The sequence below is a fragment of the Bombus flavifrons genome, chromosome 18 (assembly GCF_040668555.2).
Source record: "Bombus flavifrons isolate JBK064 chromosome 18, iyBomFlav1_principal, whole genome shotgun sequence".
In the NCBI taxonomy this organism is placed as follows: domain Eukaryota; kingdom Metazoa; phylum Arthropoda; class Insecta; order Hymenoptera; family Apidae; genus Bombus; species Bombus flavifrons.
Window position 1 is genome coordinate 1,554,069 of NC_138459.1, and position 16,681 is coordinate 1,570,749.

The window sequence follows — 16,681 nt, forward strand, 5'->3', positions numbered from 1 at the left end:
TTTTTACTTAATTGATGTTTTCATTGAAACAGAAATAAAATTATATGTACCTATTTATTTTCATCATATCGCTTGAATTATAAACATCCGTTTATTCAATTACAAAATTTAGGCATTTAAGCATTTAAGTTTTATTTCATTTTAATATTTTGATTGAATTATTTTATTAGAATATGAAAGCCAATATATGTACATTACAGATTAGTCATCCCAATGTTAGTAAATATTGATAGAAATACAAGTTATATGGGTTACAATCATGGTCCACATTTATTACAATCTTCTATTGTATTCATTAATATTCATTACTATTTTATCTTAACTAAATTGCACTTGTACTATATAATTTATTAAAATATCTAATACATACTCCACAGTATCAATCAATTAAGTAGACTATCTAATGCAATTACTTAACACTAGCCATATTGATATGCTTATGTAGTATTGAATGCTCGTCATTTACACTTCAACCTTGACAGCGTTATTTTTAATGCAGACAAACTCGGCATACCCCATATGATTTCATCGGAAATGGATTTAACAAATTTACCATTTTATCAGTAACTTGATGAAATTGCCTTGGCTTTGCATCATCATCATTCGGACGAAGCTTTAATGTGCTTGCATGTATGTTATGTTTCTAGTAAAGAAATGTGCGGATTGAATATACGTATCACAGGATGTATGTATATATGTGACATATAGTAGTATGCACATAACTCGTATCAACCTGACACTGATTTTGTACTCGTCGTGATTTTATTTGATGCAGTTGGCCCACGACCCCCACACTGGCAATGAACCAAAATCTAAATAAAACAAAGACAAGCGAATGGGTCCAAAAATTGACATAGGCTGTACCAAAGTTTGAATAATGTTTTATGAAAAAATATTATCCAAAATATACTTTTGAAAATATATAAAAATAAATATAATATAAATATAATATAACGTTATATAATAACATTTAATAATAATATTTATTAATTCTAATATGTCGCATAATAAATTGTAAATAATGATAAATTTGTAAATAAGTTGTAAATTATAAATCGCAAAATTATAATTAATTACAATATTTATATAATAAATAATATATTAATATATATGTAACATATGTAAAAATTTTTAGTTTCTGAATTTTGTTTCTGTTATTTTTAGGGTATAACAATATTTAATAGTTAGAGTATGGGCGTTTATGAAAGTTCATATATTTGTAAATATGACTAAAGAAATGGAATTTAAATAAAGATTTATTTCCCTGGCATTATAATGAATACTTTGGATATGTTATATATTTTTGCATATTATGTGCATTCTATGCAGATATCTTCAAACTTTTCACAAATCAAAATCAGTAATCTATTAGAGACAGTTTCCAAGAAAATATCCGTGAAAATATGAGGTGACACAAATTTATCACTTTGAAATATTTTTTTGATAATTTAATAGCCTGCTCGTATTGTTTATATATCATGTGTGCTTTGGCATAATTTGCTATCCTTGTCACATCGTGGTAGTTTTTACGCTCCAGTTTAATTAAAATTATAGATAGAAATGAATATTATAAATCGTTGACTTTGAAGATTGCTTCTTAATATATAATATTATAGCAATAATATCAAGGAGGAATTGCAGTGTGCTCGCTATATCTCTGAAACTTATCTTTTATATCTCTCATCTACTATTTAAAGGATGTCTTGAAAATATTTATTATAAAAAATGATTAAAAATTATTTTGAAAATTATTATTTTTATTAAATTTCTTTCATACGTATCTCTGTGGAAAAATATGTTTGTTTTACGTATTTGAATAGATATTTAGTTTTTAGGTCACATCGTAAAAGTTTTAAGTCATGTACATTTAAAACCGATTCAAAATAGATAAGAATATTAAATGATAATTCAGGTTATCATATCGACTGACATTATATTCTTATTAGCTTCCTAATGAAGTTCCCATTACATTTGACAAGATGTAGGACTTCTGTTATTTATGCGACTATTCACCAAGACATTATAGTGGAAAGCATTATACTTCACTCGGTTGATATTCTAATGAATTATTTCCTTAATAATCTATGTAATACACGTAGATTAGATTTGATTTATAAATTTAAAAGAAAATAATTGTATACCATATTTAAGGAGAAAAACATAACTCTTGATAACTATATGTGTAATATGATGTATTACAGTTAATTATTTAATACTTATACCGATTAAAGTTCAATTTATGTTTTGCCGTTTTAAAAAATAATTTTTCTCGATTAATTGAAAATATATGTTTAACTACTAAAACAAAATATGTGTATACATATCAATTATAACAAAAAGAGTATACTAGCTAGTTTATTAAAATTATTTATTTAAATAATTCATCCAAAAATTCTATAATTAAATTACTGAAACAAATATATATATATATACCATTTCGCTTATTTTTTTTATATCCCTTACAAAGTCATATTCTTTATTTAATATATTTTATACGAAAAAATTTTGTTCAATAATGTTTCAATTTTAAGACAAAGCACTATTTTTTTCCCAAGTTTTATTCGACTTACTTTTTACATGAAAATTCAAACATAAATGTTTGTATCTTTTTTTCAACACTTTTATCCCTTTGTTTGCTATGGAAATTAAAAGAAGCAATTTTTAGATTGCTACTTGTAATCTTGTCAAGTTTTGTACAATTTTGGAGATTAATTTTATAATCATATCTTTTTTGTTTATTTATCTTTATGTTAGTTGAGCTGTGCCGCGCGACAAGTTACAAGTATATTTCTAGAAAGAAACGTTTCCCGCATTTACGTAAGTCATCGATGATCGGAGGGGAAGCTGGCCATAGAGCATCGACGCCGTTGCATCTAGCGGCTTGCTTTCGGGTGGACAGTCTTAATTCTGCTCCTGAGCGAGTCGCTTCGTCATTAGTTTTCTTCTGGTACATCGTATTCAGTGACGTCTCCATATTTATTTCTTTTTTTCCGTCTCTGTTTCCTTCGACAGATTTAGCATTGCACGCATAATCACGACGTCAAAGCTGCACAGATCTATTATTTCCTCCTTATCAAGAGTTTTTCTTGAACGAAAAGAGAAAGTCACGACAAGTATTAAGATAATGTACTTAGTTTAATATTCGACAAGTTATAGTTAGTTTGTTTACTTTGTTTGCAAGCGGAGTTTCTGCCTTGCCAATCGAACGATACCTGTTGGACTACAAGAAATCGATCAACGTGCACACACGATTCTACGCAATGTACGTATTCATTTTATTTAATTCATATTTTTCAAGATCCTTCCTTTTACAATTTTATGTCCAAGAGTTATGTCAAAGTTCGTGTCAATTTTATGTAGCGGTTGCATCATTGATGTGTTTAATGTGTCGGAGATGTGTTTAACAGATAATTATTCATTTCTTAAAATTTTTTTTTAGAACTGTTTTCTTTAGTAATGTTTTGTAATGATTGAAGAAATAATATCTTTTTAATGTCGTAAAAGTTTTATGTTGAAATACATATATAAGATTGGTGCAATGCTGTCAGTTTTCTAAGTTTCCTAGGAATGTCAAAATTTTTAATTTGTTAGAAAATCATGGCAAACGGTCACAGTAATTGAACACACTGTACTTTGTACATATGTAACATATTAGTAGTAGTAGTCGTAATAGTTTACTAGATTCTTTATAAAGTTATAAAACTTCCTGTTGACATCTTAACCTCTCCTTATGCACAACTTCGTATCAAAGAATTATACATCGTACGTATCTTCACAGCTAAAATCCATACAGAGAACGAAAAGAATATACACCTTAGGTAAACTTTAAACTATGCAAAACTATACACAATTCGTCAAACGAATCAGAAATTTTTGCAATATCTACAAACACTTAACCAATATGAAACATATACAGGGTGGTTGGTAACTGGTGGTACAAGCGGAAAGGGGATGATTCTACGCGAAAAAAGAAGTCGAAAATATGGAATAAAAATTTTTTTTTTTTTAATTTTTCCATCGAGACAACGATCTACAGTGAGATCCGTTATAACGTACCGCACGCGTACCGAGCGAAAATTCAAAGTCGATTTTCTCGAAAATAAAGCCTCGAACGAAAAATTTTTATTCTATATTTTCGGCTTCTTTTTTCGCGTAGAATCACCCCCTTTCCGCTTGTACCACCAGTTACCAACCACCCTGTATATATATAATTGGCAACGTAATAACGTTTTCGATAAAATTTAAATTTGTAATAAAGAAAAAAGAATATATATATAAAATATTATATAAAGTAATTTAAAAATACATATTAAAGCTGTATAATTTTTTATCAAATTCCTGTGTTCCCTCCTTATTTATGATATTTTTTAATATAAAAAATATCTATAATATTTCTAAAACTATTTAATAAAAATATTAATAAAAATTTAATAAAAAAGATCAATAGAAGCGTTCTTTGCTTGTTAAGCATTTGCTTTCTTAAACATAATAATACATTTTTAATAACTTAAAATTAATAATGTTTCTAATTATTACAATTTTGCCACACGCATACTATACACATATTGCATCTTTAATCTCGTTGCTGCGATAGAAAAGATGTACGTTTATGCAATCAGAACGAAATTAGTTTTACATTTCTGTTGCCATTCAAATCAACAAGTGATTTGTAAACACAAATGGATTAATTTTTCCCTTTCTATTCCTTTTTTCTTCCTTTTCTATAATTAATTAATATAATTAATTCTATATTTTAATTACCTTTTAATGATAAAGCCATGAAAGAATGTGTACAATTGCGTTGTAATGTTATTGAGAAGTGTAAATAAAGTAACTTACATATTGTTTTACAAAAATGTACTAGAATAATAGATATTTTATAGAAAATATCTTTTTATTTATTTTTTCGTTCTATTACGAAAATCAGAAGAGATAAAGAAAGAGATTTAAAAAAAGATATTATATAAATTTTTGGAAGTCTTTACCATGATAAATATTAAGACACAGTATTTAATAATGTAAAGTTACTGAAAAAGGATACTAAATGAAACGTTACGTTAACACAATAGTGTCCATTGCTACTAAAGCTACCGGCGGCTAAAGTATCAATCTATTGGGCTGGCAACTAAGTGATTGCGGATTTTGTCATTAAGTGGTAATATACCAACTTAACCTAATATACCAACGAAATCAAAATAGGAGCTATGCGTATATTATATAATGCAAAGAAAAAGTAAACTTTTCCATAAATTCTATAAATCCATTCAAATATCGAAAGATGCATCGTTGTAAATCTGCGAACTTTTCATAAAAAGTTATAAAATAGCTGTTTTGATCATTATGGCCTGTATTTGTACAACACTGATTACAAACTAAAACTGAAAGTTATCCAGCGTTTCCTTGTATTTCATTTCGATAGATTTCAAGGAATTTCCTGTTGAAAACATGCCGAGTAGCAAAACCAGAATCGCTATAATTGGTGGTGGAGTAGCTGGACTGGTGGTAGCTCGTCATACAGCCGCCAAATTGGACACTTACAGTCTTACGTTATTCGAGCAAACCGATCAAGTTGGTGGTACATGGATTTACACTGACGAAATCGATGTCGACAAGCATGGACTACTGGTTCATAGTAGTATGTATAAGAATCTAAGGTTAGTGTAACATTTCATTTGACATTCTAGTCACCCTTGACAGACCAAATCTACCGAGTAAATCTCAGCATAGTTTGCCATTCAATGTCTTCACATAATTATAATCTTTCAATTTATGTTAATTTCAAAATTAAATTTTCCAGGTGACTACTTAAATTTATAATATATTTTTAAATAAAAATGAAAATTTTTAAGTTTTAATGTCAATTTCTAATCTATATATAAATTCATAATATACATATGTATTGAAAGTTATTATTATATTATATTACATATACAAAGTTATAATATACATTTATAAAATTCGCAAAGAAATAATAATTCCTGACACAGTCCACTGAGTGGTGGGCAATGTGGGTAGTCTACCATATGTTCACTATTCAACAATTTCTTTGGACTTTGCCAGGCAGCAGTGTGTAGTGTGTAATGCTGACATTGGCCAGGTTACGTCGAGTTTACATACCCCGCACATACAGTAACATATGATAGTGGCACAACTAAAAAAATTTCAAATTTACTTTTATTGAATGTCTACATTATGTTTGCACTCTCATCATGTAAATATTTATAATTCCATCAGTTTTGATTCAGAGGGTAAGATTGTTATTTATGCCGCTATCAGTCTGGGCTTAGTTTTACCATAAGTGGAAGAAAGTACTGCTTTCGAGAATAATAGCATATTTTGCGTCAAGTCAAACTTATAATATTGTTAAAATTTCTTTATAAATTTTGAATCGCCTCTCCACTAAAATTCACGTTTTCTGAGTTCTGTTACTATGAAGAACGAAGCAGTGATATGTCTACATTGAAAGACGGCGTTTACGAGATTACATTTATTAGATAGTTAATGATTTAGATATATATACTATATAGCCGTAATTGATACGTTCTGATATGAGTCGAAGAAATATATTTGCGTTATTAATTGAGGAGAAACGATAGGGAAAAATTACGATGTTGGTTAACGAAAAATTGATACGCTTGTGATACGTTTTTACTTCGCAGACATTACCATAACTTGAAGGTATTGTTACATTTTTACATTGGATAGGTTTAATGCCATTGAACTTGCAATAATTAAACTATATTCGCGTTAAAACTCATAGCTTAATGGATAATATGAAAATTTCTTTGGTAGAACACAAAGATGTTTCCGTTTACATCGTTTGGCGAACAACTTACCAAATGAAATCTTTTAACGGCACCGTTTTCCTGAATAAGATCACGTACAATTTCGCTGTAGTGTAAAATTATACCGAAGGCGTTTTCGTATATTTTGGAGAAGTTTTTTTAAAAGATGAAAGAAGATAAAATGTCTGAGAAACAAAAAGTAAATAAAAGGTAGAAAGTAAAGTAAAATGTAAAAAGTAAAGTAACAAGTAAATAAAAAAGAAAAGTGCAGAAAATGGTTTACGAAGTGAAAAATAAATGAAAAGAAAATAAAGTTGTCTATGGGCGATAACCTTTAGGTATGTATAAGAATTGTGCATAGATTACAAAATTAAACTACACAGATTGGAAAATAAAACGATGCTATTTTTATAGTATTTTTTATTATATTGTTATATTTTATAGTATTTGAGTTCCAATTTTTTTTTATTGTTTCAATTAATTTTATATAGTTGAAGTGTGCAATAACAGAAAGATTTCAATTAATTATTACAAATATGATTGCAATGAAAAATGTGGTTATATAATATCTTAAATCTGTAATAATGTCAGTTTGAACAATTGTGCTTTATCTGTTTTGATATTTTAAATAATTAAGTAGTAATAACATATGAAATACTTAATGTACGTCATGGTCTTAGAAAAATATAAACAATCAAAATGAGTAATAATTAGGAATTATAATCTTTAGATATTACGTTGTAGAACTTTCTTGCTTAATTTTTCTAATCCTTAAAGCTTAATTTCTAAGAAATGAATACTGTTGTTCTAAAGTACATATAAGCTTGAGCATATAATTACATAAGAAAATTTAATAACAAAGCCTTAAAATCTTGTAAAATATTAAGATGTTAAAAAAAGTTTGTCAAACATAATACGTCAACATAAAACAAGATGTAATTAATAATGCATAAAATACAAAAGAAAGGAGAGAAACAAAAATAAAGAAGTGACTAGTGCGGTTATAATAAAACAAATTATCGAATAATCGTTATATTTTTTAATCTAATAGTAACAAATCACAAAAATTATTATACATTGCTTGCATAATTAGTATTGAAAAATATCTTATCTAAGATAAGAATAAGAAATACTTAGAATTTACTGATAGAAATTGGAATAATTGCTTTTACACGAAACGATTTCCAAAATGATATTTATATTGATCTTTTTATTTGTACTATACTATGCGACAATATACTATATTATGCTACTATATTATACGATACTAGACTGATAACATTCCATTTGAATGGATTAATTTGTCACGGTGGAATAGTTCAAATGGCAAAATACAATAATTTCGGAATTAAATTCGAGTGCAAACCAAATCAGCGATGCAAACACAGGATCATCGATCGTATTTGTTTTTACGCCATTTATACAGTAAAATGGTTCTAGACAGTCTAGCTGGTTGCGATAAACTTTGCTCACACGCGATACACTTCTTGACATAGTAATGAGACAATCGCTTTGGTAAGCTGTTCCGGAAATTGTTAGAAGTGAAATAAAAACATGTGATAGTAATAAAGCAGTAAAATATTAAGCGCATAGTTTCAAGTTCCTACATACAAAATATGTTTTTCTGCTTGGTACTGAAATATTGCAATTTTGATTTTGGTAGCCTGTATTTATGAAAAAATTAAGAACCCTTGGCATATAGAAAATGACAAACTGGAAATGATTGAAAATTAAATTAAGTAAATTAGCGTCTATGTTAATGCAATAAATAGTCAATTTTAGAATAGTAGTATAATAATAAGTATTTGTATAACAAACAAAACATGAATGTTGTGAAATACATAGGAAACCTCGAGGATACATTTCTGAAGATAACATTGGAGGTTAGAATTACAATCGAGGAAGTTCATAACCCAATAAAGTAGTTTTCTACCGATGGTTATATTACTTCATTGATTTTGCTATTATCGCGACTAGTCGTTCCTTTCAGTTCATTCCGTTTAGAGTAATACTTAATCTAAACGTAACTATAAAAAGAAGTCGCGTCATGATTCAGACTTAATGAATCGAAAAGTCATCTTCAAGTTTAGAGTTAACGAACAGTTACTAGAATAATTACTTCACGATTATGCATACAATTCGTTGGAAGAATATTTTACAGCTATTCTACGATTTCAATCGTATAAAGTATTTATTTTACTTAATATTTCAACTAATAACTATAGCGAATAATAAATAACTTGGTTGATTAATTGATTTCTGTATTTTATACAATACTTTCAAACAAACTCTGCATTAAAAAGAACAAGTCACTGCCAATCACTGTCAATCGAATTTTTCTTATCATTTATGCTGTAATCAATGTAACGTGTTAATACCAATTAAAAACATATGTCATAACGTATTATGTACTGTACTATTTTACTGATGAGATAAGAATAGGAAAAGGAAATGTTTTTCTATTTATTTCAATTAATTAATATAAAATAAGTAAATAGCTATAACGCATGATATTCGAAAGCAAATGTTTCAAATTTTTGTCTTAGTGCAGAATTTCATGATTTTCTCCTTTAGAGTTTCGATGAAATTCTTGTTTGCAAATATTAACAAATAATCTTCGCGTAAATTTTAGTTCTGTATTGTAAAACTGTGTATGTCTTATTTATAAATTATCACAAAAACGTCCTTCAAAATTTCGTGATTTGTAATTTACGTATTGTATCGATTATATTTGTATCGATATCATATGCATATCGTAAAATTACCTGCTAGCTCGGATGACATAGCGTTGGCGCAATGAATATGTCAAAGAAAAATTTGTTTATGAACAATTACATCTTACTATTTTTATGTCTGTATTCTGCATTTTTATTTTTAGTTCAAACGATTCATTTTTACCTAAAATGAAATTACTTTTTAAAATTATGATTACTCTAGTTTCAATAAATTCTTTTGTACAACTTGATCTACGTACCATTACTGTTTATATATTAGAGATATTCTCTCGTAGAATGCGGCGATTTTAATTTCCATAGCAAAGTTCCTTCTTACTAAAGTTATGACTCACATATACATTCGTAATGATTGATATTTGTACATTTTGACGATTGTTAAAGGTTACGCAAGATGTGTATTGCGCATATAAAATTTGATAACATACGATAGTACGCGTACATATATGGGTCATATGTAATTACACGTATACAGTTTTCATGATTTTTGTTTTATTATAATAAGAAACATTCTTCGTCGATTTGTATGGAATATAGATCCTAAATCCTGTATGGAATAAAGATCCAAATTATACCTAAACATACCCAAGTACCAAATGATGAGAATGTTTCTTAAATAAGAGAAGAATTCTGTTATTCTTACATTCTTGACGGTTCTTACCTATCTTCTGGTAAATAAAGAGCGCCACCTAGGCTTCCTCTATAATGAGCGACTGTTTTACCAAGCATATCACTAACATTATCGACAAGGCAAACGAATGAATTTGTACTTATCTTCTGATTTTCTAGGGATTTCAGAAATCCCTACGCTTTAAAAATTCTGTATAATTGTTTGGTCGTATCTTACTTAAAATATATCGGTGTCATACGGTCAAGTTCCTCGTTAAAGCAAATATATACATTCAGCTTATTATAAAGACAGTATAAATTCCTACTGCGATAAATTTACATCAGGCGTCAATGATTATTTCTAAATACAGTAAAATGCAGTACTGACACGTAGTTGTGATAGTTCTGCACTGTGATTGTTCAATACACAATCGTTATCACAACTACGTGTCAGTACTCCACAAAATGAATATGCTGATACTGCAGGAAGATTGCTGATATTATTTTTTTATGCAAAGTTATCAATGATCTCATTGACAGTCTTCTGCTACTTCAGCTTATTATTAACTTCAATGCTTGTTCACATCCTTTACGCGATACTCCGGTCTTCGGTGTTGATTTCTGCGTGAATGATCTTACATTTAGCGACCTAGTTAGAAGAAAATGCAATTATGTAAATGGTATTCCTGACTGAATAGATCTCTTTTCTGGTTCTTTACATAAGCCCAGACGATCAGCTTTGACATTTAACATTGTAACGTCTTTTTTCTTTTTGTAACATGTTTGTAAATTTTACGTATTTTTAATTACAATTTAATTACAATTTAAAGTACAGAAAAAAGGAAAATTACGTCTCATCGATTAAGAACTAGAGAAATTAGAAATTGGGGAATTTCTGAATTAATTGTTGCATATTATTTTACAATCATTTCACAATCGACTCAGTATCGAGAATGTAATAATGAAAAATAAAAGTAAATATTTAAAAATAATTGTTAAGTAATTATAAATTTTTAATGTTAAGTAATTAATTACTTGTAAAAATGTTTATTTATTTATTTTAAGGTTAAATAATTTCTTTCATAAACTATCATAATATGTTACAGAACAAATCTTCCTCGGGAAATAATGCAAATACCTGATTTTCCAATGACACATGACGAAGGGCCATCATTTGTTCATCATAGCGTAATTCGAGAATACCTTTCGGATTATGTAAAACATTTTAATTTATATCCGCATATAAAGGTAACGAGGCAGATCAATCCTTAAATGACAAAATTTCATTTTAGTATCACGCATATATGTATCTTCTCTTATTTTTAAAAGTATATTTTAAAGTATTAAGTAATTCGTAAGTTTAGCGTACCATAAAATAAATAATTTGCGATATAAATATTTGCACAGCAAATTATTTGTTATAAATTGTTGTTGAAAAACTCCTTTTCTATTGTTTACATTGTTAAATTAGGAACAGTGTCCAAATTTAGCATTTCGTCATTTGGCAGAGATTCCAATTCAACTATGTATATATAATATAATTATATATAATTATCATATAAAAATATATAATTGGTATCTCTGTCAATTGATGAAATGCTAAATTTTGACACTGTTCCTAATTTAACAATGTAAACAATAGAAAAGGAGTTTTTCAACAACAATTTATAATTTCAACAAGTTTATAACAAATAATATAATGGAAGCTTTAAATATTGATTAACAGAAACGTTATAGACTTCCCCAACATAAAAATATTTCATTTTAAGTTTCATATATTTGGTATTTTCACAAAAAATTAATTATATTATAAATTATATTTCAGTTAAATACACTGGTAAAGCACGTGGAACCAGAAACTTTGAGAAACGGTCAAACAATCTGGATGGTCACGTACGAGGATTTGGAAAGCAAAATAGAAACAACTAAAACGTTCGACGCCGTGGTCTTGTGCAATGGTCACTATACTGTAGGACATATTCCACACATTCCAGGTATTGAAAGTTTCCCCGGCGAATCTATACATAGCCATCAGTACAGGGTACCGGAAGTGTACACTAGGAAAAGAGTTTGCATCCTTGGTGCCTCTTGGTCTGGTATTGATATCGCCATAGAAGTCTCGCAATATGCCGAAAAGGTACGCGGAATTTCATTAAACTTTTCATGTTACTTTGCCGTAGCTATGCACATATCTTTTCTGCCAATTGACGTACAATAGTTTATTCATTCCAGTTTTGTTTCTAGCTTTAAACGCCTGAAGTAATATACAAGAGCTAAATTGAAAAGTTTCCATGTATATATTAAAAACTATTCCTGATGATTTACTTCTCTTCAAAAGAGAACCAGTTTTATTTTTGTTATATACATTTAATTATTTTATAATAATACTTTATAATTTTGTAATTAATATTCATTATATTATAATTGTCTTGGCTGTATCCAATTAAATCACGTGGATGTGAATCTCGTGACTAAATCAGGCTAATATTCTTTATAAACGGGAATATTGCTTTTTCTTGTTGGTGTTATTAGTTCGAATCACGTAAATTATGGTTTAAGAAAGCAATGGTTGTGGTATTTTAAAATAAATGTCTTGCTAACAGAAATACAAAAACAGTCCTACACTAACTAAAGCTTGTTTTTGTAAACTCGATGAATTTTCATTGCTCGTGATATAAATCATTTTTTAATTAATGCGTTATTATTTTAAAAATTGAAAAATTTGATCTGCGTTGTTTTTGTTACGAATCTCCCAATTGTATCAATGCTGAAACTTACGTGATTCTGTGTTTTTTAAGATTTCTCTGTATACACGAATAAGTTATTTACGACCATGATATAAGGCATCGCCGTTCGCAAAAAATTATTCCTCATTATCAGTATCTGCTAATTGATTGAAGAGTCGTGTTGTAATATGCAATTTGTTTGTTCTCAAATACAATGTTAATTGCTTTGAGATTAATTAATCAAAAGTGATTTTTTATTAATTGTATATATATCTAAGTAAAATATTGTAAGAAATAGTTTCAAATTTAGCTCGTTATATATTATATATATTACATATATTATTATTATATTATACTTAGTATACAGTGTAACAAAATGATATTCAATTCATTCTAATAATGAAAAGATCATTTTCATGGTGTAAGTGATTTAGATAGAGTTCCTATATTATGTTACATGCGAGATCTTTTTTTTATATAAGTGAAATACAATAATACGCAAATATAAACGTTACTACAGCAAGCTTTTATCTTATTTCAAAAAGACAATATTCGAAAGATTGAAAATTCAAGTCTACTTAAAATAAGCTTTTTCTGCGTGCGTTTTCTCTATAATTACATTGTTGAGAATATTACCTATATTTTTACCAATCCAGGTATATTTAAGCCACAATCTACCAGAACCAGTTGATTCGAGAATATCGAAAAACGTAGAACAGAGGCCTGGAATTCAATCGATTCAAGGAAACATATTCATCTTCCACGATGGTTCCACGGCTGAAGTAGACAACTTCATATATTGCACCGGTAAAATGACTTGATCTCCTTCGTACATATAAGTGATCGAGGTATCCCAAATTAATTATACATAAGTAAGTGGAAGTTTGTCAGGGCCCTGTCGAATTTTCATTTTTTAAGATATATTGAAATATTTGAAATTCTTCGTGTCTTTCTATTTTCTAAGTAAAATTAGATTATACAGATTGTTACGAAATAATGATTAAATATTTGAAACAGAGATAGCAGAAAAAAGTGATAAAACTTCAGTTGCCTTCAGTTTCAAAATAGTAAATTTCAATTAAGGAGGGTTTTACAATACTTCAATCTATATATCATATTTTATTTTTATCATAAATCATCAGATTTAGCAATATATTCTAATATTAATTCCCACTCTTCCATTCGAGTTGGTATCTTTCTCTTAATAATTTAATTTAATTTAATTATTTTATCAAATTTAATAAAATAAATTACTCCAACCTTATATATTTGTTTAGTCCCTCGGTAGGACCCTGACTTTCTCAACTGACCATTAATTGATACCCCCTTTCAACGAAATCTTATGTTTTCAGGCTATAAATTTACGTATCCCTTTATGTCGACTAAAGTTGAGATGCGTACGGACAACAACCACGTCGAGCCGATTTACAAACACCTAATACATATGGATTATCCGAATTTATTCGTAATGGGACTGCCTGGAATAGTAATTCCATTTCCTATGTTTCACCTGCAAGCTCAGTATATTTTAAGCATTCTCGAAAATCGCATTAAGTTACCTTCTACTGAACAAATGCGTGAAGAATATCAGATGGAAAAGAAAGCTCTTCTCGACCTCGGAATTCCGGTATACATTTTATTAATTTGCCTAATATACACAATACCATTATACTTTTTTTTTTTGTGATAAGGATTGAAAATCACTGCAGCAATTTTTCATTTGTATTTTTAATTTCTTAAGTCATAAGATATTGAAAAAATTAGATATCGACTCGAGGTCGAAGAGATATTTTTTAATCATCAACAGATTCAAAGTAACAGATTTTCATTTTCTACGGATATCATGAAGAAAACCGCTGTCATACTTATATTAAATTATATTAAATCATTGATTATCTGTTATTTACAATTTGTATTATTGTATAATTATCATTATTTACAAACCTCAAGGAAGGTATTATGTTTTATTTTACAATTCTGATAAATAATAATTAATAATAACTAATCCACGACCATTCAAAACGATATGTCGTAATCAAATTTTGTCTTAAATGGTACATGTCAATTTTAGGAACCATAATTAATAATTTTCGAATTAGTAAATAGTCCTGCAATAAGATGTAAGATTTTTGTTTGATTTTATACTATTTTCACAATAAGATTAACTTAAAGAATACCTATAATTACAACGATATCGCAACTTACTATAACATAATATTGTTTTAATATCCAAAACACAACGAAGAAATAAAAGAAATTAATATTTTTACAGCTAAGACATATCACCAAACTAAAGGAACGGCAATGGGCGTATTACGACGAAATAGCTGCGGCTGCGAATATTGCAAGTTTCCCACCAGTAATCCGAAAAATTTACGATCACTCGAACCAAATGCGTGAATTGGATTTCACCACTTACAAGAACTACCAATATCGCATAATTGACGATGAAAATTTTGTAGTGTGTTATTGTAAACCTTGTTAAGCCTTAAACGCGGAAATCAAGCAGAGATGTTCTAATTAATGAATGTTTTGCATAGAAATCGTTGAAAGTTCGCCATTACTTGGCGTTCAATGATATTTCTTGTGTTTTTTGTTCTATTAAGCTCAAGATCACTTTAGCGTCTTTGTTTGTTTAGCACTGAAATACCAGCGCACTATGTCTACAGTCTAGATAAAACAAGTTGAAGGATGATAACGTTTCGCATACTTCTTTACGAAATAAAGCGTGTGTCGAGACTCGAATGAACAGACATAGTTACGAAACCGAACGCAGCAAACAAAGCTTAAGAGCGACTATTTGTTCTGTAATGCTGTTTGATATATTTCAGTATCGTTTATATATTTGAGCGAAACTGCGAAGCTTGTACGCATATGTGCATAAGGAACACGTCAATTGCATTATACCGTTACTCGTATCAATTAAAAATTGAGCAATTTTGTGAAATTTTGTAAAGTAGAAACCTATGTTAGTATGTGGACTAACAGGTTAATTTACTACTATGACTTAAATCTCCTTATTCATTATATAATTATGTTATCTGACTTTAATCATTTCAGAGTAATATATTACTATTTTTTTAAACCTAAAATTAAGTTTTTGAAATTTGATATTATAACAATACTAGATTTAATCATTATTGATTCTTTGGAGAAATTCAAGGAACTTTGATTGGTGGTATCAAGATTCGTATTAATTCTTTAAATAGCTTCAAACAGGAAATGAGTACAAAAAACAAAATATAAACAATAAATTAATTTGGGAACAACGAACGAAATAAAACGAAAGTCTCTTATCTATCTGCATCTCTATCTCTTCTCTATATAACTGTCCGGCTACAAGTGTAAAAATATATGTAATAAGATAAAAATCAAGAATAAAACAATTGAGTTTTCGGCTTTGTTTTTTAGTTATTAACAATTAAAAATTAGCCGAAATATGCTCGTGCATGAGCAGATCTCCTTACACGTACGAAAGTAGATCAGCCTAAGCAGCATGTTTTGTAAAAAAAAAATCGTAAATTAAGCACTATACCTGTCTATTTATTAAAATCCATAAAAGCATATCGAAAACCGTCTTATGGAATTTTCGAATAGAGAGGATTAATTTTTTTTGTCTAATCGTTTGCCTCCATAAATAATTAATAAATAATTGCACATATGAACAATATTTATACAAATTTCATACACGCACCACAATCGTCCCGTCCGCGAGCATTCACAGAAAAATCGCATGCGCATCAAGTATTCCTGAGATGCTACTAAATGTGGTCGACACCTATTTGCATACAAATTACTAAACACTGCATATTACAATATTCATATACAT

At 28.4% G+C, this 16,681-nt stretch overlaps 1 protein-coding gene across 1 annotated transcript; it reads left to right on the forward strand.

Annotated features, from left to right (window-relative positions):
• The first annotated feature begins 2,888 nt into the window (after nucleotides 1–2,888).
• On the forward strand, nucleotides 2,889–16,246 carry LOC138188974 (uncharacterized). Its single transcript, XM_069131115.1, has 7 exons — nucleotides 2,889–3,262; nucleotides 5,420–5,654; nucleotides 11,233–11,374; nucleotides 11,952–12,263; nucleotides 13,509–13,659; nucleotides 14,205–14,479; nucleotides 15,125–16,246. Exons 2-7 carry the CDS (start codon nucleotides 5,446–5,448, stop codon nucleotides 15,335–15,337), a joined length of 1,302 nt encoding a protein of 433 aa, XP_068987216.1. The 5' UTR covers nucleotides 2,889–3,262; nucleotides 5,420–5,445; the 3' UTR covers nucleotides 15,338–16,246.
• The last annotated feature ends 435 nt before the right edge of the window (nucleotides 16,247–16,681 follow it).